The following is a 24,984-nucleotide window of genomic DNA, read 5'->3' on the forward strand; positions in this document are numbered from 1 at the left end:
TATGGCCTACGGAGCTTAAGGAACCTACAAACCGTACATTAAAAATCACAGAAAACAGAGAGGCAGTGCGCATTATCATTATATTCGCAATTAAGCAGCGCCGAAAACATATTCAATTACTGTATTCGGTGTATTAATCGCAATGAGGCCGCGGGCAGCGGTAGCGCAGCTCAGCGGCGCCGATGGGCGCCCCCTACCGGGCGCTCCGGGAACCTCCGCACGCCGAGAAGGAGGAAGAGGAGGCTGCGGGCTCGGAGTGCGGCGCCTGGGGAGCTGGGGGTGCTCCAGGGGCTCGAGGGTCACTCTGGACGCCTTTACCCACGGCCATCACACCGGGGGCAGCTGTTTGACCCTCGCAAAAGGCCACTTTTCTTTTGCTGTATTTTTCGAACCGGACGCGGGAGGATCCCCCTCCACCACCATCACCAGGCTCGGGAAAAAAAAGGCTCGACGATTCGGACGGACGAGGAGCTTCGCGGCGCGGCGGAGCGGCTCCCCATCCAGGTGAAATAAAGCGCACGGTGGGCGCCGGGCACTGATTTTGTGTGGGGTGTGTTGGGTGTGTGTGGGGGGTGGACTCGCTTCTGGGTCGCACGCGGCATAGCCGCGAGGCCGCTGAGCTGCTGGAACGCGCGGGTATCATGATACGCATACGGGGCGAGTCGAGTGTGCGCGAGAAAACATGGCGCGGATGCGGCGGAGAGACTCCGGCCCCCCATTCAGCGCCGTGTGACCGGCCGGCTGCTCGACTGCGTCACGGCGCCGCCGCTCGGACCCCCGCAGCCCGAGAGCCGAAGCGACAGGCGCGCGCGCGCCCACGCAGACGCACATCGAGTTGGGGCTTTTGTCACCCGGCGACGCCGAATGAATCCCGCCGTCCAAGCAGCTGTTCGCTCCGGCGTAGACGCGTAACTAAAAGTGAGCGGCCGGCGGGGAACGAAGGAGCGGCGCCCGTTTGCGTAGCTCGGGCTTTCGGCTGAGGCGGCCAGCGGTGCGAATGTGCTTTAATTTACACAAACATGAGATCGTGTCAAATTCGCTGGTGTCCCTCACTCGTTTGGGCTCTTGACGCAGTCGACCCTGCGCTTCCCATGATGCACCGCGAAGCGCGGCAGCCATGCTGCTTGTGGCTAGGTAGCTCGTTAGCCTGCTAGCCTGTTAGCATGTTAGCTAGCTGCTAGGCCCGTGTTCGGAGTCTGGTGGTGGAAAAGAGCGCCTTGGGGGCGGGGAGCAAGACGATCGCGGTGATTTCTGCCGCTGCTCTGCGTGAAGAGAGCTGTGTAAGTGTGTCTCTCTGTGTGTGGGGCTGCAAGTCACGCAGGCGAGAGCAGAGTAGCAGCAGTGCCAGGAGTCAGAGAGTAGTGTAGTAATAGGCACGGTGGTGCAGCGGGAGGCTGTGATCCCTCTCCTCCCGGGCCCTGCGATCAAGTGTAGCTTCCGGTTCCGCTCATCTCTGTCCGGCTCCAGTTTGCACGTTGCACCTGGGCTGGGTTTCCTCCTGGCGCTCTGGTTTCCTCCCACTGTCCAAGGACATGTTTCAGGCCACTTTGTGAGTTTTAAATTGCCCCTTGTGTGTGTGTGAGAGAACGAGAGAGAGATTGTCCTGTGACGGACTGGCCGGGCTGCACCCTGCTTCGCACCCTGTTCTTCGGGGATAGGCTCCAGACCCCCATTACCCTGCACTGACCGAGCTGTTATCCACAGTGGATAAATGATGGAGCAGCTTGGATTGTATAAAAATGTGTCTTAACGCAATGATACATTTGTGTGTAATATCTGCTGATAAAGTGGCCTGTTAATTATTAGAACAAAGATGTTATTTGTAACTCAAATTTCATAACCAATAGGCCGGAAGAAGAGGGTTACGGGTAGGGCTGCTCCGGTAGATGCGGTTATACGTTTTTGGTATGATTTTGACATGTTTATGCGGCAACATATTTTCAGTGGTCAAAAGACCTGTTCCACACACGACCTGTCGATTAGCCCAGCGTACAATGGAGGTGTGTCTTATTCGTGCCAATAAAATTCCTGTTTTTAACCGTTGCATCTTATTAACTTATGGAAAAATACACCAAGCAGGACAGTGACAGGAAGTGCGTTGCTACCCGTTTTCTCACACCAGTGTAATGATAGCACCGCCTCCCCCATCCCCTGCTTCTGTGCTACATACTGCCGTTTATTCCCTGCCGAAACTGCTCTGTGCACAAAGGAATGGCCCGGAACTGATGCCGAAGGCGCTGGTGATGGCAGAAGGGATTGGCGTTGGCGAGATGCCCTCCTTCCAGCTGGTTCCAGGTGCTGAAGCAAAAAAGAGGCCAAGTTCATCCGATGGCAGTGAGTCTCACTTTGGTGTCGCGTAACTTCCGACGGGTTCTGGTCTAACTCTTCTGCACGTCCGGCTAATGTTCGTAATGCGTTCGAGGCGCGTGGTACGTCGTGTCTGTACCCAGCGGGCCGACCCGCTCCGACCTCTGTGATTTTTATTTCTCCTTTCTTTCTCCTCAAGGGGAAGAGCCGATGAGGAAGATGCCTTTGTCAAAGTTTGGTCCCAGACCCCGTTTCGAACCTGTGCAGTTTGTGAGCGGGGGTGGGGGACCCGGAGGCGGTACGGACGAGAAGGAGAACGAGAAGTATCGCAGGAGGGGTGAGGCGAACAGCCCCAGGCATAGGGATGGGGAGAACCACCACTTTCACCACGGTGGAAGATCGTATGGGGCACCTGCTCCATACCCTTCCTTTTGCAGGGCCGTATCCTACGGGTCCAATGCCTGGTCGGATCACGCGGAGAGGGACATGGGTGCCAGCAGCACCAACGGCCTGGGTTTCGGGGGCAGGGGCTGCGCCTCGAATTTCATGACAAAGATGCAACAGGACTATTCGGCCAGATTCGAGGCGTACGGTGCCAGGCAGCAGTCAGGGTACCACTCTCAGGCGCCCAGGTTTGACGAGTACCGAGGGGGAGCCCGTTCGGGGGGCTGGGATTCTAGGCGCCACGGTCTGGCCTTCGGGTACCAAGACAGGCCCTCCTCCAGCAAGGCCTTTTCCAGAGTCTATGGGAGCATCTCCGCCCAGCCCTGCTCTGGGAGTCCTGCGCCCATCTCCCCCTCAACACTGGAGGAAAAGCAGAGGCTCATCGCCAGGGTCTCCGCCGCTATGGCAACCACTCTGAGAGACCCCACATCACTGAGTGGTGCGGAGACCACCAATTACAACTTCATCCTCAGCCGAAGCATCCAGGCCTGCAAGACCAATCCGGAATACATTTACGTGAACCTGAAGGACATCCCTCCGGCGGATCTGCCTAAGAACCGAAAGGTTCCCTCGGACGGCTATGCCTGCGAGCTGAGGTGTCAGTGCGTCTATCTTGCCACCGGCTACTCGGGCAGCAAGAACGGGGCGAGGGACAGAGCATCAGAGCAGGCTGTCAAGCTCTTCCAGAAGCCAGTGGAGGTGCGGGTGGTTCAGCGGAGGTACAGGCACATGTTGGTGAACGATATGGTGGTGTGCCAGATCCATGCGCCGACTCCCTCCTTTCTGCCGGCGCTCCGCAACCCGGAAGACAAGCCGCCGCCGAGCTCCAAGGGCCAGTACGAGTACGACAAGCGCAAGCACTGGACGGAGTTCGTCATCGTGGACAACGCGCACGACGCCATCTGCATCCTCAACAACTCGGCCGCCTTCAATCGCATGAAGATCGACTACAAGTTTGACCTCATTCCCAACAGCAGCATGTGGAGATGCAGCGTCTACCTGCAGGATGAGCTGGTGGCGCAGGCCAACGGGAACAAGAAGACCTCCAAGCACGCGGCGGCGGAGGAGGCCCTGCGGAAGCTGCGCCTGAACCAGGAAGCCAAGCAGCAGCAGCAGCAGCAGCAGCAGCTGCAGTTCTCCAAAGGGAACCCCTACAACGGGGGGCGCTACGGGTGCCGAAAAAAGAACCTGAGCGAGCTCGTCATCCTGGAGAACTCGGACAATGCCATCTGCATTATAAACGACACCGCTCAGTTCAACAAGGTGACCGCCGACTACAAATTCACCGTGCTGCCAGACCACCGCTGGAAGTGCGACGTGTACCTGGAGGGCCAGTACGTGGCGTCCGGCATCGGGCCGAAGAAGACGGTGAAGCACATCGCAGCCGAAGAAGCCCTGGCCACCCTGAGGAGGACGCAGGCTGTGGTTAAGTCCAACCTGAGAAAGGAAGGCAACGCGGATGCGATCTCCCGCAGCCAGATCCTCGCTCGTGTCGTGGAGGACCCTACGCGGCAGGAGATCAAGGAGGACAACATCGGGAACCAGCTGCTGCGCAAAATGGGCTGGAAAGGCGGCGGACTGGGCCGCGAAGGCGACGGCATCGCCGAGCCCATCCAGGTCAAGGAGCAGTTTTCCAGGGAAGGTCTGGGACTGGATAAGGACAGGCCAGCTAACCAGCTCAGCAAGAGGGACATCGAGGACATCATCCGTGAGTACGCCAGCTCAGACCGCCAGGATGACCTGCGCTTCTCCACCGAGCTGAACAACGACGAGCGCAAGCAGATCCACCAGGTGTCGCAGAAGTACGGCCTCCGCAGCAAGTCCTACGGCCAGGGCCGGCAGCGCTTCCTCATCGTGAGCCGAAAGGTGCACAAGGAGCAGCTCATCGGGCAGCTCTTGCAGGAGGGGCAGGTCGGCCGCTACGAACTGGTCAAACCTCAGGCCTCGCACTGACCGAAGGCCCGGAGGCGCCGGCGAACCGGCGGTGCGTGGCAGCGTAGCTCTTGACAGTATTTTTCTGCTTCAGACAAATGTTAGACATATTTTGAAAGTGTATTTACTTTTGGGAACCTATTGCTTCTGTATTCCTCATCCTGCGAGCGTGAAGAATACGTGAAAGAGGCCGTCAGAGGAAAATTTGTATTTATTTTTGTATGGGGTTTCTTCCCGTCCCTCCATCTTCTTGTCATTCCAGAATTCATGTAGATGGATCTGCTGTAGCTGCTGCTCCCACCCCACCCCGTTCACCTGTTCTAAGCAGAACGTCACCCTGTACAGTCCTGTCTCTCACGAGCTACCTGCCATCAGACTGTGTGTCAAGTTCTGGATGGGGAAGTCATATTCTACAAGGGAGCCATTTTTAATACTCATTGACAACATTTCACCTCTAGGAGTGCTACAAAGTTTTGGTTGGGCAGATTAGTTGCAGCACGTTGGCCATTTTGCAGAATCCTTTTTCGGCTGCTGCTGTGAAGGATGGAGTCGCCGCTCTTTGTCATTTGCCATTGACACCCTCCACGGGGATTGCAGAGGCTGAGAGCGCCACAAAGGATGGTATGAACCTTAAGAGGGTGGAAAATCATCTAAAGGGATGCACTTGGCTCCATCCGAAAGTCTGCTCTTAATTCTAGGGGCACCTCGGTTTCCTTTGCAATTTCCTGTAGAAGTGGAATAGTCACGTTCTCAAGTGTCAGCTTCTTCTGTGAGTAGGTGGTTTGGATTTTCTTGAGCAAGTGCAGACCTTTAATTTTGGCCAGCTGCAGTATCACCATGTCATGTATTTTTGGTTGAAGTGAATACAGATGAGTTGTCTGTTTTGCAGCTGTATTAATTATAACAAATAAACTGACCAGAATAGACTAGACTTCTGAATCCAATTGCATAACTGAAGCGATTGCAAGCAGACACTTTAACCTGATATAGTGGAGAAACAGAAGGTTGACAATTAGGGAAGTTGGCAGCATGGTGGCACAGCAGGTAGCACTGGTGCTGCACCCTACTGCCCCCAGTTACTAATGGCTCTAAAATTGCCCCTTTGTGAGAATGAGGCTGACAGTTGATATACCCAGGGTGCACCTTACCTCACAGTTCCAGGATAGGTTCTGGACTGCTAAGACCCTGCACTGGACGTGTGACTACTGATAATGGAAGGATCGGCTGACAGTCTCCTGTAACTTAATTATATGGAGGTTCTACATATACTGTCCTTTAAATAGACTTGGAACTAATATTAACAGCAGACTTACACTCACTCAGGCTTTTAAGTGGTCTGCATAGTTAAAGCAGAAGCATATCATTTCCATAGGAATGTTTTGGGCCAATAGTAATGCAAATATTAAATTATTTCTACATCCTCAAAGTAGTATTTTGCTTTTTTATTTACAAGAAAAGAAAAAGGTACAGCTTCTGACATGGGTTACTAGTGATGTTATACACACTGACCCTGGAACCTCATTTGCATGTAGAGTCCTTCCTTTGGAGTTCCTCTACATCTGCCAAAGCTAACATGCTCACACACTGGTGGGTAAGGTTGTGTACTGAAGATGGGACAGATTGCCAAGGAAGACAAGTGCAAACAAATCATGTAGCTGAATAGGATGAGTGGACACAGCCTGTGCATAGGAAGTATATGCACACAAAGTGAGCTACAGCCATAACTGCATTAGATTAACAAAACCTAATATGGCCTGAGCCACAGAACACTTTCAAACCTTTCCACTTGAAAATCTAAAGTTCATAACTTGCTTTTACATATTGCCAGTGTTGGACACATTCAGCAGTGCTTTAGCTTTCATGATCATAATTTCACATATCACAGTACAAGAAAATGTAACAAGTGTTTTGGAACCCCCACTGGACAAAGTAATTCACATTAATGTGAACACAGCAGCTAGCATCCTGAAATAAACATGGGCAAAGGGGAACATAACTGGAAGAAGGAGAAAAAAAAAATTAAAACAGGATCACACAATCTTGAACAGCAGACTTTGGTCAAACCTCACCATTGAAGCAACCAATTAAAACCCAAATAAAATGCTGCAACAAAAAGTAAAAACCTTTGAAGGTGAAAGGACCAAAGAAAAAAAAAAAAAAAAAAAAAGTGATACTTATAACCCAGGTACAACATGGTACATTTACTTCAGTGAAAGCGTGAACTTGTCCAGAAAGAAGGTTCTGGCAGGTGGGTTAGAGACAACAGCACTCTACCTGGAAACAATTACACAACTGATGGTCCTATGGAAAAGGATGGCATGGGAGAGGGTTCATGGAGAGGAAGGGTTGACCGCACACGATGTGATGTGTTCATAGTATTCTGTCTGAAGACCGTTACTCCTCCTCTTGATGCTGCTCTCAAGGTCGCACCAGGGCACTACATGTCCTACACTGACATCCAGTCCTGGCTGTCAACAGTCACGCCAACTCTGTTCCACAATGGCAGACACACGCTTCTCATACTCGCGCTTGTTCTCCTGGTATAGTTGTGCCGCCTGGCTGTTGGCTGGACTGTTCGGATTTGGCTCATCCAACAGCGACTAGGGTGGAGGGAAAGTTGGAGAAAATTTATCATCAGTTCACCTCTTTCCTATTCTGCAACTTTGGTTCTTACAAACTGTTCCAATTCTATGGCTACATATGTACAATACAGCCAATACTCTGCTGTTACCCTAGCTGTGACCCTACAATAACATAGAAATTTTAATCTGTCAGTCACTAGAAACATGTGACATGCTAGCTTTTACATTCATTATAGAAATACCATTAAGATTGTTAATTACATCTGCTGATTAAATAACTTTTAAATCATGATACAGGTTTTTTTTTTCCCCCCCAACATACCTGTATAGACGTCAGGATTGAAGATACATCATAAGTTGGACTCCAGCGGTTCTGAAGAATGTCTAAACATATACTACCATCTGCATAAACTGAAAAAAAACACCATCTTCTTAAAAAAAATAATCTACATTAATAATGCACACAGCTTTTTGCAGAGAACATACTCATTTTAAGCTTATACAGAAAAGCAAATGTATGTGTGTGTGCGCAGCAACAAGAATGGCAGGTGGGCTCTTATTTGTGCTTCCTGGCAACATATACTTTTGGAAGGCAACTGACAACTCACCATTGGGATGAAACATTTTAGACACAAAACGAACTGTTGGAGGTTTGTTTGGATACTCTTCAGTAAATTCTATTGTAAGCTTGAAGGTACCTGAAAAACAGAAGGGTGCCTATTTTCACTGTGGGGCAAAAAAAGATTTAAGCATCATTTAACATTTACTAGCTTTACCGTACCACTGGCTTTCCATTTCATAGACAGGCATTCATGGTGATAAAATCAAGTGTGGAAAAGCTTGCAATTATCAGTAATTTCCATATGCCCTGAACTGTACACCTAAAGACAAAAATTAGTTGCTAAATGAATAAATCTTAATATTAATACAACTCCAAAGCAAAGCCATTGTTGCCAGTGCAACAACGGAAGTGTGACTGGCTGAATGAATTGTGCAGTTCAAAGGCGAAGCCCTCAGTGAAACTAGTTGCATATTTGTGGCTGAAGGGTTAGAACAAAATGTTAAATGCATGAACATGACACTGGGAACACACCTGCTGAGCTCATAAATGGACACTTCCAGTGTAACACCACAGCACTGTGATGTAGCAGCTTCCTACCACTCCCTCACTTCAGGGAGGTAAACAACAACAACAACAACAACAACAACAACAACAACAGGAGCAACTCAAAATAGGCTTTTAGTACTTTCCATCCAGCTCACCACAGGAACATATTCCACTGTATTAGCATTTTAAGCGTGCCTGAACAGTGTCGTTTTGTTTTAGACTCCTTTGTGTACGTATTACGAATGGAACGGTAGACATACAATATATTGATACCTCGTATGGGTAACTAGTGCAATTTACACAAATTTTAAGTACTGCCCATCTGTCCCAGAGACCAAACAGGATCTGCAAAGACACTGGATGTGATGTCACCTTGGTAAGAAGGTCTGGGTGTTGCCAAACCAAGATAGTGTTCTGCATGTATAAACATGACTACTCATCAGGACATCCAAGTTTGCATCACAAGTAACACTCGATCCAATACGAGGAAGAGACTTAGAACATTCCAGAACTCCACTTCGGAAACACACAGCACCAAAAACACACAGTGTGGTAGTTGCCCAAGTTTGTCATGAGAAAGGAAAGTTAAAGGACTGGGGGGGAGAGACCCCCAAGCCCACAGCAACAAAACAGTGTACTGGCAATAACAAGAATTATTTAAAAAACTTCAAGCATAAACCAATACAATGAGGAAATCTAAACTGGGTCAGGCAGCAAAATAAAGCTCTAACATAACTAACTGGGCACCCTGAGCTGAAAATGACTCGCCAGCTGTCCCAGGAAGACCGACACCAGCCGCTGTCCAGCACACATCCACAAGTATCATGTTCCAACAGGCCGGTCTCCGCTCACGCACACTATCAGTAAGGTCACACACGGGATTACAGCACTAGGTCACATCCTGTTTGGCAGAGCCCCTGGAAAATTCACCGTTTAAGGCATTCATACGATAAACAAAGGCCTTTGAAGAAATTCTCAACGTGTGGAGTTGGAGGAAATGGGAGAATAAAGGAGCATCGCAAGGAGGTTCACCTTCACATCTCATCAACCAAGAGGAGAAGCTCAACTTACCATCTCCAAAAGGTGTTCCCTCAGGTCTGCAAAACAAAGACAAGTTCAGTGAGGTGATCATTATTATGATCATCATCATCATCACCACCATCATGTGTAGTAAATCACTTTTCCACTTCATTATTATTCAATAACCTGTTGAAACAGCCAAGCCTGGCCCTACTGTCACCAGCACACCCGGCCTCACTGCCCTCCGGTTCCCAGGAGAGGGGAACTAAAATAAACTTCTAACAACAGACATTCGACGCTATTATTGAACTTATTACTAATATTTGGAACAGGAGGATTCTGAAAGCTTAAGATCTGTAAGAAGATTGACCCGACACAGGCGTGACAGGGCCGGCGCGGCGGACGGATCTGGACTAGTAAAAACACTAGTAACGTCACTGTTCAACGAGGAATCCACTTTACATGTAGCAAAGACGATGGTTCACATCATGAGAACTTGAGGACGAGCTGTGTCTGTTTGTGTGAGCTCGATTATTTCGCCTCAACTCAAGGCTGATGGCTAGCCTGCTAGCTAGCTAGCGAGCTAACGAGCTAAGCCCGGCTAGCCCGGTTCGCCACCCGGCTAGTCTCTCCACAGCCTCCATATTTACCCAAAAATGACCGCATTCCAGACCATGATGTTGTTTTCCGACGGGGCACCGCTCACTCCAGCCGGGGGGTCCTCCTGGAGCCTGCCGTGAAAACGTGGTTAAAAAAAAAAATAAAAAACCCGAGTCACACAGCCGCAGCTAACGTTAAACGAAGGAGCTGCTCACAACCACGTCCACAACCGCCGCCGCTGGCCGTTTCAAGTCACAGAAACCACACCAAACAACGGACTTTGCGTGGATATGACATCGGAGTAGGTCCTTTGCCACAGCTATTACAAATTATTGTGTTATTGCTTCTTGATACCCAAGCCTAGTTGTCGCCAAGCAAGTTAGCCGGCTCATGATCATCATTGTCACACCGAGACCAATCGAGTATGACAGCTTTTTTTCTAGTATACCCACAGCGCTTACCGTTTAAAGTCCCTCATTAAACGCCGTCTAGCTGGGGTCGACATCTTTGATTAATTAAAAAAGCTAAACTGTAACATATATTTGTCGCAGTCAGACACAAAACAAGCACCGGTTCCTGAGGCGAAACGCAGCTCACGGCGTCAGCCGTCTGTCTAATAAGCCGGGATCGTGACAGACTGGACTGTACCACCATCTCCAACCTGCAGGGAGGGAAACCAGATATACGTTGTACATTGTAGTTGCGATATGGGGAAACTGGACTGTACCACCTTTTCCAACGCAGAAACCAGGTATACAGTGTAGTATGTAGTTAAGATAGGGACTGGACTGAACCATCTTCGCAGACATGGGGGACAGGAACCATCACTCCGACGGGGGGGGGAGATGTGGTGAAACTGGACTGTACCACTTTCTCCGACACCGGGGGAAGAAACAAGGTTTGGCATAGGTGGGATGTGGGGAAACCGGACTGCACCACTTTGTTTGCCCCGTGAAGAGGAAAATCTGGAAAAGCGGGCCGTAGCTATATTTTATTTATTTGTCTAAGCAGGCCAGGATCGGAGAAGTCTGGACTGTACCATCACGCCAAGAGGGGGGCGGGGACCATGCCAAATATGTCGTTCGTGACTCATTTAGATTAATACATAAATCTCGGGAATTACCGTAATAGCGGGAATTAAGTAATACTTACCAGTTACTGCGTTAACTATTGTGTGAAAACAGGAGTTTCACGTCAAAATTCAGTCCATTCTTTGTTCAACAGTAATGACTGTCTAGGTTAACTCTTTAGTTGTTGTTGGGTACGACGTGCTTGGTTGTTATCAATGTTTCAGTGATTAAAAGTTAAGGTGAAAGCAAAAACTATATATTTAAAAAAAAAATAATAATAATTTGCTACATAGAAACAACCACCACAAACAAACTTTGATAAGTCACTTTATTGTTCAAAGTTTACATTACTATTCAGAATACTAAACATATATATTTTTTCTTTTTTTAATTAATCAAATTATATTTAAAAAAAGAGGTCCACCATGTATAGCCAACTCAATGAAAATCCTAACTAATGCAATATTAAAATGCCCCATGTGTGTACAGTCAAAATACAGTTCTGTCTTTTATGTTCTTATAAAGACCTTAATGAAGAGAATTACTGTCACACTATTTTTAGGTATGTATGAAGTGCTCATTAATACTATAATAAAATTGTTATGAATGTCCAGCAATGTCTCAGGTCCCACTGGAAAATACACCCAAGTTCATTGCACTCCAGATGTAAATTGCACATGTCAATATTTTATCTCCTCAGTACTCTCAGTACCTCATGAATAAAGGCAGCACAAATCAATGTGCTAATGATAAAGCAAAAAAAATATTTACACACACACACACACACACACTCAGAACCGCTTGTCCAAATATTTACATAAAGTTAAATCTCAGAGTTAATGTCACTGCAGTAAGTTCAATGAATGAAAATTGTTGAGGATAAAAAACTTTTAAACTCTATAACATTAGTTTATATAATTGACCTTGATCTGTTGTTACAATGTCTAAAGGGGCTCCCAGGGGTCTGGAGCCTATAAAACAAAGGGCACATGGTAGAGTGCTGTGTGGATGGGATGCCAGTCCATCACAGCACAATATATATCTTTCTCTTGCTCTCTCTCACTCTCTGACACACAGACACACACACACACACACACACACACCAAAGGGAATTCAGTGCTACTGATATAACTAAACCAAATCTCTCTGGAATGTGGGAGGACACCAGGTGGGGAAAATAAACAGATTCACACCCAGTACCATTACCGGTACTACCTGTTATCCATTGGTTATTAAAATAAACAATGGTGTACTTTTGGAAGACATGAATATATAAATATGTTTTTTGCTTAATCTCTGTATTAGTAGTGTGTTTCACAGCATACACACTACTAATATATTCTGTGAAAGCACCTTCAAGATTGTGCAGGAGGACTTCTCAGCCTTGTATTGGAACCTGATGGGCTTCAGTTCCTCTCTTGTGGCTCATTACAATAATGCATTTAGGTGACACTTTTCTCCAAAATGCAATGTTGCAATGCAATGTTAAACCACCTACAAGTATTAACCCATTTGTACAGCAGAGTAATTTTTACAGGAGTAATTTAAGTACCTTGCTCAGGAGTACTACAGCTAGAGAGAGATTTGAACCTGCAATCTGTGGGTCTAAAAGCAACAGCTCTAAGCACTACACTACCAGTTACCCCTGTTACTGTAAAGTGCTGCCTCCGGGATACACAAATAGCTCTGATAGCTGATAAAAATCCATCTTCTTGACCACACTCAAACTGAGTCAAATAACGGAGGGACTTTTAAAAGTGCTTTGGCTTTATCAGTCAGACCCCTTTCTTCGGGAAACATCTTCAGCAGTAGAAACGAAAACAGCATCTTCAGGATGAAAAGAGAAAGATAAATTATTCCAAATTATATTCAAATCAGTACAAAATAATATTTCACTCACAAATAAACTATGGCAACAAAAACACATGAATACAGACACATTGGACTACATGACGGTTTGTAATATGGATAAGCATGAAACTCACATAAACCAGCTTCTTGTTCTGCTCTGCATCCTGGAAGCTATGAAACACTTTCTCCAAGTCAGCCTTCATAAATTTCATAGCCATTGGACCTAAAGCATGGTAACAGACAATACAGGTCATCTTGTAGAAATAATACCTCATTTATCAAATGCTTTCAAGAGCTAAGTTTCAAATATGTCCCACTCCACGTTTGCCAAGGAAGAATCACGGGTCACACACGTTTGGCATGGATGAGTCCCCAGGCCTTCTCCTTCAGCTCAGCCTTCTCCATATCGCTCATGTCTCGGGCGGTTTCTTGTTGTTCTAAGACCTCTGGGACCCCCTCGGGCCACTGCTTCTCCCGGATGTTGCTAATTAAAGACGCAACTTGGTCCTCTGTGAAGTCCAGCCACTTCAGGTAGCCCTTCACTGTGCTGGACAGAGTCAACACAGACATCTTAGACCACTGTACCCTCAATAAAAACCAGTGAGATTTGTGAAGACTGAGAAAGGAGAGCAGAAGTTCCTTTATGACACTTACTTCTGTATAAGCCGCTGCACGAATTCAGAGCAACATAATTTCACAACTGTTGAATGATCTGAAAAGGGAAAAAGAGCTCAGCTCAAAACCCAAAACATATCAATATGTTACAGTGTATGTTTGTTTGACTTTTTTCTTTTACTTTCAAATTTTGAAACATGTTCAGTTACATTGATTGGGGCAGCAGGTAGTGTAATGAACGATAAACAATGCATTGTATTTTACAAACCTGGATTCAAATCCACACTCTCACTGCAGTACCCTTGAGTTAGAAAAACACGCCAAATTGCTCCAGTAAACATTGTCCAGCTATAGTCTTAGTATACAGAAAAGCATCAGCTACATAAAGGCTACAACAACAACAACAATAATAATTTTTAAAAGACTGGCTGACCGAGCGAGATAATTGTGGACAGATTTAAATAAATATTAAACACTTCCGCTGATTTTCTGCAATGGTGAAACTGTAATGATTATTTTAGCCTGTTTTTAAAAGTACTTTCACAGTCTGCTCAACTGCTTTTGTCATAACAGAGCAATAGGTAGCACTGTGCTTCAGGACCTGTACCCTTTTGCAAAAATATAACACATGCAGCTCCAAATTAGGTGCTGCTGATGTACCAATAAGCAAGGTACATTACCTAATTTACTTAAAATATCCATACAGGTAGTGGGTATAAAACATATATGAACCTACAAATAAGGCACACCAAACTATAGTCTGTGCTATGATGTAGTTTTCTTTGAGATGTGCGTTGTTTTGGACAAAAAGTGTCTGCTAAATGAATAAATGTAAGTGTAAAAGAGAGAAAGTAGTATAATTAAAAGGTCATGTTGGTACAAACCACATATTTCCTTCAGCAGATCAGTCAGGGCTTTAGTGTACTTGCTGGACATGTCCATTTTACCATGTTGAGGTGCCTTTTCCTGCTCTGGGTCCCTTTGCCCTTTTTCCTTTCGGTTGGGGAGTACCACAGGCACCTTGGCAGGCAGCTTGCTCTTTTCAGTTGGTTTGCCGTCCTGCGGAAAGCTCTTACAGTCCCTGCCTTGGCTTTGGTCAACATGCCGGTGAAGACGCTGGGGAATTCTCTCTGTGTCCTGGTCTGGAGCCTGGTCCATATTGCCAGCAGGAAGAGGAAGTGCTCGGAACTCAAAGCCAGAGCTATTTGTGCTTTTGGACATCTCAGCAGGCTGCCTCTCGGCTCTGTTGGGCTCTGTGAGGGGGGCCCTCAGGCGCTCATGATGACCTGGAGTAGAGCCATCACCTCCTTCACCTGAGTCCGGAGGACCACTCCCAGACCCAAGCTGACATTTAGGGCCATCAGGGGTTCTCTCTACCTCACCACTGTGCTCCTGAGGAGAAATGAGATTATTCTTAATCTCTCCTAAAATTTACATCCAACTCCTTCTGAGTTACCTAGTCCATTCTTGGCAACCCCTGTCCAAAAAAAATATTGAAGAGTAAACACAATCTCCGAATTACAAACAAGAGCTGTAATTGTTTGCAGATGGTGGACATTAAATGAGGATGCCAGACATTAATTTGTGATAATATGTCCTTTTACAAATTGGGATGGCAGGAGCCTGAACATGATTTGGCAATGAATCATTCTTGGATGGGGAGAAATAGCTTGAAGAGACATAAAGATAAAGTGTCAGCGAGGAGGCGAACCTCTTCTTGCTCTACATCAGTAAAGAATGAGGCCAGGGTGTGCAGCAGTTTGTATATCTCACTGAGGGGCTCCTCCCTCTGCCGCTCCTCCAGCAGCTGATCCAGTGGGCACAGGAACACAAACACATCTCTCTTGTTTCTCATCTCGCTGTCTGAAAGAAGCGCCTGTGAAGAACAGGAGACACTGAAGATCCTGGCATGTGAAGTGGTTTCCATTACATAACACTTAAAGACCATGTTTTGACATTCTGAAAAGAAATAAAACTTCAGGCCTTAAAGGGACAGTGTTTGTTTAGTTTTCAAATAACATTTAAATCTGAAATAATTTTACGACTGCAAGGCCCTGTCAAATACTTCCTACAAACACTTTTTTAAATCAAACAACTACAGGATGAGTTACAACACCTTAAAATGTTGGGGGGGAGGGTAGCAGAGTGATTAGCACTCCTGCCTGTAAACCTGAGATTTGCAGGCTCAAATTGCACCTGCAGCACCCTTAAGTATGGTACTTACCCTACATTTATTAATTTAGCTAACACTTTTCTCAAAAGCATCTTATAGTCTACCTCTAATTATTTACACAGCTGGATAATGTTACTAGAGTAATTTTAAGGTAAATACCTTACTCAGGGTACAAGAGCCAGAGGTGGGGATCAAACCTGCAACCTTTGAGCACAAAGCCATAGTGCTAACCACTATACTACCAGTTGCCCTAGAAAAAGCATGTTTATGACACATTCACTCATTGAGCTGACACTTTTCTTCAAACTAGCTTACAATGCTAATCTTCCTATAATAAGTTACCCATTTACACAGCTGGGTAACTTTTACTGCAGCAATTTAGGTAGGGTAAATACTTTGCATAAGAGTACTATAGCTAGGAACTGAACCTGTGTCTATCAGGCCCAAAAGCAGTAGTTTTAACCACTACACTACCAGCTGCCCTCTTCTTAAGGTGCTTCAGAAAAATTACTTTGCTGTGTAAATGATTGTAAGTAGCTTAATATTGTAAGTTGCTTTGGAGAAAAGCATCAGTTACATAAACAAATGTTTTACATTTTTACAATATCACAGGGCCTTGGAGGAAAGGTCTCCAATGAGCTATTTATTGAAGAGGGGTGAGGTGTTCCACTAGGGGACGCTACTGCACCTGCAGAAAACAGTTCAGTGTAGCTTTGGCCTCCTCTTTGAATTCATCATCTATGCTCCTTTCCGTGTTCTCCAGCACCGCTGCTACTGAGGGCAGGTGAGAAGAGCCCTGAAAAGAAGGACATGCTAAACAAAAGGGTTGACTGGTCTGACACAGATATAATTTACATTTGTTTATGCAGCAAATTTTTTCATTCAAAGCCACTCAGAGGTTAGGATTATACAAAAAGCATAATTCAATAGACGAAAAACAAACATCATCAGCACAAACAGACCTGATAATTACAGTCCAGTGTCCAAACAAATTTAAGCAAATGCTCAAGACAGTATACTGTTTACAGTTGCATCAACTATGCTTTTACCACACCTCTTGGTTGTTCATGTTTCCTGCCTGCAAGTCAGACTGTAACTTCTTAAAATCCATCTGGGATTTCACAGTGTCCCACTGAAGGGCCTCTGTCTCGACTTTGCCCTCCAGGTGTATTGTAAAAAGCAGCTCCTTGTCCTGTTGCTCCACCTAACAAACCCAGAGCAGGTAAAGGTGTCATTCTGCTCTTGCATCACCATGACGACAAGAAACATGATGCCCACCCATCCTACATAGTCAGTGTTGTTAAACCCCAAACCCTTTTGAAACTCTGAAAATAATCACTTATGAGCATTGTTATATGATTTTTGCCCTAGCTTAGACATTTTTACCAGATTCTAATGCAGGAAAAAGATGACCTAAACTGCTCTTCAATTTCAAGTATGACCCTCACGGGTGATGTGGACAAGCACACAAAACACAGGCACCTATAGGTGTTGACTGTCATTATAATCCATCTAATTACACACACACACACACACACACACACACACACACACACACACACACACACACACATTTTCTGAAACCACTTGTTCCGAGCAGGGTTGCAGCAAGCTAGAGCCTAACCTGACAGCACAGGGCACAAGGCTGGAGGGGAAGGGGACACACCCAGGACAGGACACCAGGCTGTTGCAGGCCACCCCAAGCAGGACTGAAACACCAGACCCAACCAGGGAGCAGGCCCTGGCCAACCCACTGCGCTGCCACGTCCCCTTTGGCTAATTACATTTATTTATTTATTTAGGGGGCATGGCAGCACAGTGGGCTTGGTCGGGTCCTGCTCTCTGGTGGGTCTGAGGTTCAACTCCTGCTTGGGGTGCCTTGTGACGGAGTGGTGTCCTGTCCTGGGTGTGTCCCCTCCCCCTCCAGCCTTACGCCCTGTGTTGCCAGGTTAGGTCTAGCTTGCTGCAACCCCGCTTGGGACAAGCGGCTTCAGCAAGTGTGTATTTATTTATTTGGCTGACACTTTTTTCCGAAACAGTTTACAATGTTAATCTACCTACAATTATTTACCCATTTGTATAGTTGGTTAATTTTATTGGACCAATTTATAGTAAGTACCTTGTACTTCAGTTGGAGGTGAAATTTGAATCTGTGACCTTTGGTCAACTCTAACCACTACACTACCAGCTGTCCCTACGTACCTATTTGTTTCAGTAGCATAATTTTGTGGTATCACCTGAATAATATAAAACAGGACAGCTGGTAGCATGGTGGTTAGAGCTGCTGCCTTTAGACCCAAAGATCACAGGCTTGACTCCCACCTTTGATTGTAATAGCCCTGAACAAAGCACTTATGCTAAACTGTTTCTGTAAAATTACCTAGCTATATAAATGGGTAAATAATTCCAAGTACCTTAACACTAGAAGCTGCTTTAGAGAAAAGTCTCAGCTAAATGAATGAAAGTAAGTCAGGAAGAAATTCATGTTCTTTATGATCAAACAAATACATGAAATGTCATAATATGCAATTCCTAGATGCCAAAATGATAGCTAGTATCTGTTAGTGTGGAGAGACAAGAAACTCCCCAAAATATAACAGTGTAACGTGAGTTTTCCGCGAGGGGTTGGCCAAAAAATTATTTACCACAACTGTATGGGCTGGGCTCTTATTTTTTAATTTTATTGAAATATTGCCCTGCAAAAGCATATGAGGGACTCACCTGTGAGATTGAGGCTGTCCAAACACTTATCTGCCAAATCTCGTATGAAAGCAGGCACAATATGTTATCGGCGCAGCTATCTGGACTCTGTTTGGCACTGTCCTCCTGAACAGCCCACAGCCCACAAGAAAAGGTAATCAGGTTAGGTCAAAAGAGCTTCACACTCTTGATGGACGGTTTTCGTGCTGGAAGGCCAATATCTTACACTAGAAGAGCCGCTGATGCTACCAGTGGAGCCATCGCTGTCACCATCGCCACTGCAACCATCGTCGTCGTCATCACCACTGCAACCGTCGCTGCCCAGCACATCGCTAGCATTACAACTGCGGAACATTCTATCCGGCTCGTCGTCACTTCCTTTGTCTTTCTTGGACTTCATTATCTTCTTAAGTTTAGATTTCATCCTCTGCAGTCTGGTCTCTGGACAGTGAGGTACAAGTTACTGCAGGTCAGCATCTATCAGTACCTGCTGTACAACTCAGAAAATCTGATGGAACACAGGCTTCAAATGCCTAAATAATTTGCCCAGTATGGTGAACAATGGTATAAAAGAAAAGGCCCCACACTTTTCTTTTTGCCCTTTAAGTCACTGGTCTGCATGGTTTTTGTGTCTTCAGTCATTCTGTAAAGATCAGCATAAAAACAAAATGCCATTATTAGCAACAAACTTGAGAAGCTATCGTACGTCACCATCAACGACATTCTTCCTTGTTGAAACATGGCGGGGGGGGGGGGGGGGGTCGTCACTCACGGTTCTTGATCTTCAGTCTCCTGTACGTGCACTATCCTTTCCTGAGCCCCTTCTGGCTTTGTGGAGGTTGCTGGAGATTCAGCACCAAGCTGGCTCACCACCAGCTGGTTCATAGTGTCTGGGTTCGAAAGAAAATCCACCAGCACCTCCAGCACTGCAAAAGGAATAATAATGTCTTATTTTTACCAGATCTGAAGTATATAACTAGCTTTTTTTGCGCAGAGACCTCTTAGGCAACATCTTCAGACTTCCACTTGGCTATCAGAATGAGCCCTGGTTCAGCCCTGGTCCTGGAATGTGAGAGTTATTAATTGTGAAGGGTATCTTGACGCTATGGGTATATTCCTGTGTATATAAATGCAGCATTCTGTTTCTGGTGAGATTGCTGGCTTTTGTAAATTGGAAAATCCAAGCGATGAGGAACACCCTGTATCCTGGGGATTCTTACACCAAGACACACTGTGGTGAAAAGGGCGTTTGAAGTTGGACGCTGGCATCCAATTTACAAAACACATTTTGGCAAACAGACAGAATGCGTAGTGCTGTCAGCAGTGATTGAGGAACTGCATAGAGGCTCACCTTTGAAGGCTACAATCTCCTGTAAGATGCAGTGGTTGAGATTCGGTCCACTCAGGGATGGGGGGCTGAGCTTCCGCACCATAACTCCCGAATATTCCCTGAGGACTGACATCTCCTCCTCTCTAGAGCTGAACAGCTTGCACCTGATGGACACAAAAACAGACACACAATAAAGAAAAAGAGTATATTTAAATCCATCCATTCCTTATCAATATCTGCTTCTCCAGTCATGGTCGCGGTGAAAAGCAGTCTATTCCAGAAGCATAGGGTGTGAAACAGGGTGCACCTTAGATGGCATGCTAGTCCATCACAGAGCAATCACATACACTTGTTCTAACACACACACACACTATGGGCAATTCAGAGTCATCATTTCACCTGAAGCACATGTCTTGGGAAGAAATGGAGACTGTGGGAGGAAACCAGAGCACCCGGTCAAAAGGATCATTAAAAACACAGTCTTTAATGGGACTGTTTCCTCGAAAATATTAATGTTTTTTCCAGTAAATATAGGAAAGCACGAACACGCACACTTACACAACACAAACACAATGAACTTTCCCATGAAAACACCATCAAATTTTTTTCTTTTCATGTTATCAGTTTACTGTCCCTACACACTGCTTTCTGATTGCACATCTACTCACATGTTTACACTATTTCATTCAGCAGACACTTTTCTCCAAAGTGACTTTCAGCAAATACTACATAGTGTCATCCTTATTCCACTCCTTATTCAAGTACAAGTCAAGGAGCTATTTGAATGCAGACACCACCTTCTCCTTTCCCCTCATTCCTTTCCGCTTCCCTTAAATCTGAACTTTTGCGCAGAGTCACCAGCAATCACTTTCAAAATTAGTAATGGCCCACACTGTACCCTCAAGTCTAACATTTCCGAGAACTGCATTCTTCCCAGCCCACCCAGCTCTAAAGTTTTTACTAAAAACTTACACAACACCACACCGTGCAGTTCCATATGGCCCCTACAGTGTGTTTGATCAAAGAACACTCTTTCCGAAAGGTGACGTAGTCATAGCCCTTCGGTATAAGGAGTTGACAGCAAATTATCTGAACCAGGAATTTCGCAATAATGCATACTGTTGGGGAAAAGGCCTCACCTGCCTGTCTGCTTGACATCATGCAAGTGCTGGGTGAGGATGCAGATCCAGCCCAAAATGATCCCGTCGACATTGAGATTGTTGACGGCCAAGATGACACTGTGCACGACCAGGTCAAACTCCTGCTGCAGAGCGTCACGGAGGGGCTGGCTGTCCCTGGGCACAGAGTTCCCATAGAGGTACAGGGCAACCTGTAGGTAGGTGCAGTCGAACACTGCAGAGACAAAGGGAAACAATCCCTTTACATAGAGAAGGACATGGAAGCATTCATATCACATGCAAATACACATTTTCATCCAGAGAGACTGTATTACTGTAATACTGTATATAACACACAGCAGCACTGCACATATAACATATACCTACACACAGAAAGTGCAACAACACACAAAGAAAAAACCCTGAGTGTAAATGGCTGGTCACACTGTTGGACTCTTACACAAGAGTTTCACTCTGTTTTCTTGGACTTAAACACTAGCTGCTATCAAATCTTTCCTTTGAGTGAATTCTGGACATACCTGCAAATCGTGCACGTACCTGCACACATTTTTAAAAATCACTTTTACATTCACTTTTCCATGGTTGCAGCCTCTCCCAATGGAAGGAGTCACGTGCCCTGAGTGGAAAACAAGTTTCTGGCCTTCCTGTTTTGCCCAGACAGCAGTCCTGCTACCACAGTAACACAAGAGCTTTGTTGTCAGGTCACTTTTATGCTGCCCTTTGTTTATAGATTGAGTCTAACCCACTCACTTGAGACACAAGAGGTGTTTACACACACTCATTCTAAACAGTGCAAATGAAACGTTTCAGTGTGGATTTCTGACATGCATCACTGAGGTCTGTCATAATTTGCGCAGATGACTCTTATTCAGCTCAAAAGTGTTGCGCACAAGTGCATAACAGGAACTCTTATAGGACTTTATGTCACACTTGTAGCTGTTCATCACTGTGTAACAACACACATCTTCAGTCACTTCCCTTGCAGATGACAAGGCATTTATATTACATTTATTTTCATTTAGCACTTTTCTCCAATGGGAAGTATAATTATTATAACAATTATCATTACCTAGTTTTTAGCTGACACCTTCCTCCAAGACAGCTGACACTACAAGCAATTTAGAGTCACCACTTCAACTGAAACATATCTTTGGACTGTGCGTGGAAACCAGAGCGGCCAGAGAACATGAGAAGCGCACACGGGGATCGAACCTACGCCCAATCACACAGTCGAGGCACCGTGAGGCACCCGCAGTACAAAATGTGACACCGGGAAGGTTGTGGTGAGAAAAAAAGCACACACAGCACCCTCCTTCACAGGAAACACAGGCTAACCACATGCCTTGCTGAAGGGATTGCTTCACTTTGGGGTACTGCCCTTTGGTATCAACCTCGTCGCAACCTGTGAAATGCTTCTTCTCAGGAACCTGCACAAAAGCGAAGAAGAACATCTCAGAGTGTGGGGTGCAAGCTCACCAGTGAGGACACAGATGTGGGAGGCCGTCGATGACGAGCAGAAGTGTGACATTAAGTTCCAGCTAAGTGTGCAGTGTTAGTACCAGACCCAGAGCACTGTGTAGCTCTAGTGGTTAAGAAGTAACCCCAGCCAGTGGCTGTGGGTGCAAATCAATTTTGTTTCGCATCAAACATCATTTACTGCTGGCTCACGAATGACGCAAATCACTCAAACTGTGAATATGCAGTGAATATATATAATTATGCTATTTAATGCAGGGTTTTGGGGCCTTTTCTGGGCCACTCACTGACTCCTTCTAAAATTTGAGGAAAGCTTTTCCTAGCCGTCCTAGGGAAAAAAAGTAAGTCCATAAACTGGGGAAAACACTGAACTGAATGTAATTTATTTCGCTGAGAACACAACCTTCACGTCGAACTTCACATCATATAAAGTAACAGCACAATAATAATAATACGCTTATTAGAAAATGTTTCTTATTTGCACAGTGGCGCTTAGGGTGTAAACCCCGCTGAACTGTGTGCCAAGTCCAATGTCAATCATCATGTGAATTACTGCCAGTAGAGCAGCCCGAGACGTGTAAATATCCTAAAAAAGAAAAACTACTTTTAAGCGACAAAGAAAACTTTTCTGAAAAGTGTCTTTGAGCTACAGAACGGATGACATTCCCTTAAGGTGGAATTAAGCGGCTCTCGGTGGCTCCCAGCCGGTGTGAGTGTCTCTTCGTACCTGAAAGAGGAGCGCTGCTTCCTCGCGCTCCGCGAGCCCTTCGCGCCTTTCGAGCTCCTCGCGCTCCTGAGTCCGGCGAGCGCGGTGTAAAGTCCTCCTCCGGTACAAATGAAAAAAGAACAGCGAAAGCGCCACCGCGACCACCAGGGGAACCATGTTCTACAGGCAAGCCGCGCGAGGTGCCCGCTCCCTTCGCTATCTCTCTCTCTCCTTCTCGCTGGGGCACGAACTGCGGACTGGGTCCGAGATGCGACTCCAGGAAGTCGGTGTCTCTCGAGATAGTATTGGTTAACAAAAAAAGCGCAGAGGAAACTGACTGGTCGGACTGGAGACTGATGTGTGACATGTGGTTATTATAACAAGAAGAAGTGTACACGCACGCACGCACACACACACACACACTGACATTTCTATTTATAGTGACGTCGTCGTGTCACGAACTCGGGGTGCATCTTATGTTCCGTCGATTCACCTACTAAACACTGCGATGGATCAACAATCTCAATTTCATCTTGAATAGTCTCTTAAAATACACATTCCAAAATCTTCATCTTGCCGACATTAATTAAAAATCAGTATTTATTAACCTATGCATTTCGCAACACTCTTTCTTTATCAAACAAATTTTCCCAGTTAAAAACCATTTCAGAGTGTAATTTTAAATGTCTTATGTCCTAAATAATATATACTTTGAAATATTTGTATGTATACAACGCCAGCGTAAATATATAATGATACTTGACCCAATGCCATTGGCTCGGAAAAAGCATTTGTATTTATTTAAATCATTAATACCATTTGAATGGTATTACTCGAGTCTGATTCGGTGTTTCGCTGTTATTTTCCCTCGTGCTCACTACAGAACTGTACTTTTTACAGCATTTCATGCAGACCCAAAACCATGGGTATGAGTAAAAATCTGCGGGTGGAGCGCTACAGTTCAAGTTCATTCGTCTGACATTTTTCTCCAAAAAGTCACTGAGCTTTGCGTAATAACCCTACTTACCATGGTTTACCCACTTACACGGTACATGTGGGAAATGTTTCTCAGTATCAATTCAGGCTGAGTACCCAGATCAAGGGCAGTATAAAACAAAGAAAGTGAGACTCAACCGGATCTTTCGATTCCGGCTTGTGCGGTTCGAGCTGCTAATTATTACAACTTTACAGTTGTTACAATTAAGTTGTTACAACTTCGTACAAAATCGCTTATATAACTTAAAAGATGTAATATAAAGATACAATATAAAATGTTTTAAAAAGTCATATAAAATAAAAACTGCCGAGATAATATGGTGGTAGTGTTTTACAGTTTAATACAACGCGCATATAATAATGCGGTGATGACTTATAGTCGATTCATATTGTATCATATTTTAAACTTCACAGGACCAGGCAGGAGGCAGTCACTCCCGAGGCAGCGAGTGACGTCACACCGATGGAGCAGAAGTCACGTGTTCCCACATCTGGTGTGTTGTGTAACAGCAGTGGTGAACACAGTAAATCTCTGGGAGGTTTAACCAGGAAGAGGGAAAATAAATAAAATCAAACACGAAGAGGACAGACATCTCGCAGGATCAGTGCTCCCTGAACTATTCTGAATGAAGGAAATTATTCATTATCAGTATCATTTATTATCAATAACCACTTTTCCATTACAGGGTCTCAGTGGTAGGTAGATTCAAGGTTCAAGGTTTATTGTCATAAGTACAAGTACCGTGTACAAAGGATTATGAAATTCTTGCTTGAATGCTTTTCCACAGACTATAGACAACACAATAGATAGTACTATACACAAAAAAGCAATAAATAATGCCAATAACAATAAATAGCCAGAATACTTAAAAGTGATAATGCCAGGGATGCACTTGGTCTGGAGCCGATTACAGCAGCAGGGGTTGTGAAGTAGG

At 45.5% G+C, this 24,984-nt stretch overlaps 3 protein-coding genes across 6 annotated transcripts; 1 reads left to right on the forward strand and 2 right to left on the reverse strand.

The window, feature by feature from the left end:
- The first annotated feature begins 209 nt into the window (after positions 1-209).
- nkrf (NFKB repressing factor) lies at positions 210-5,612 on the forward strand. 2 transcript variants are annotated; one of them, XM_018733686.1, is made up of 3 exons: positions 210-504; positions 2,210-2,334; positions 2,507-5,612. In XM_018733686.1, exons 2-3 carry the CDS (start codon positions 2,226-2,228, stop codon positions 4,702-4,704), a joined length of 2,307 nt encoding a protein of 768 aa, XP_018589202.1. In that variant the 5' UTR covers positions 210-504; positions 2,210-2,225; the 3' UTR covers positions 4,705-5,612. The 2 variants fall into 2 exon arrangements, with proteins under 2 accessions (XP_018589202.1, XP_018589201.1); XM_018733685.2 differs by having other exon boundaries at positions 422-2,334.
- A 498-nt stretch (positions 5,613-6,110) lies between these two features.
- On the reverse strand, positions 6,111-10,678 carry ube2a (ubiquitin-conjugating enzyme E2A (RAD6 homolog)). The gene is made up of 6 exons (XM_018733687.2): positions 10,455-10,678; positions 10,044-10,124; positions 9,445-9,470; positions 7,874-7,963; positions 7,588-7,676; positions 6,111-7,283 (listed from the first exon to the last, which is right to left on the reverse strand). The coding sequence occupies exons 1-6, from the start codon at positions 10,496-10,498 to the stop codon at positions 7,155-7,157; spliced, it is 459 nt and encodes a 152-aa protein (XP_018589203.1). The 5' UTR covers positions 10,499-10,678; the 3' UTR covers positions 6,111-7,154.
- Positions 10,679-11,475: 797 nt separating this feature from the next.
- Positions 11,476-23,354, reverse strand: LOC108923212 (uncharacterized). 3 transcript variants are annotated; one of them, XM_018733857.2, is made up of 16 exons: positions 23,075-23,354; positions 22,214-22,298; positions 20,872-21,085; positions 19,754-19,896; positions 19,175-19,328; positions 18,990-19,045; positions 18,629-18,843; positions 18,424-18,528; positions 16,757-16,906; positions 16,391-16,498; positions 15,241-15,405; positions 14,477-14,921; positions 13,569-13,626; positions 13,268-13,461; positions 13,049-13,137; positions 11,476-12,890 (listed from the first exon to the last, which is right to left on the reverse strand). In XM_018733857.2, exons 1-16 carry the CDS (start codon positions 23,228-23,230, stop codon positions 12,786-12,788), a joined length of 2,442 nt encoding a protein of 813 aa, XP_018589373.2. In that variant the 5' UTR covers positions 23,231-23,354; the 3' UTR covers positions 11,476-12,785. The 3 variants fall into 3 exon arrangements, with proteins under 3 accessions (XP_018589373.2, XP_018589372.2, XP_018589375.1); XM_018733856.2 differs by having other exon boundaries at positions 14,414-14,921; positions 23,075-23,353; XM_018733859.2 differs by lacking the exons at positions 22,214-22,298; positions 23,075-23,354 and adding an exon at positions 21,409-21,925 and having other exon boundaries at positions 14,414-14,921.
- Positions 23,355-24,984: the final 1,630 nt, after the last annotated feature.

This window comes from Scleropages formosus, chromosome 13 (assembly GCF_900964775.1).
Source record: "Scleropages formosus chromosome 13, fSclFor1.1, whole genome shotgun sequence".
Lineage (NCBI taxonomy): Eukaryota > Metazoa > Chordata > Actinopteri > Osteoglossiformes > Osteoglossidae > Scleropages > Scleropages formosus.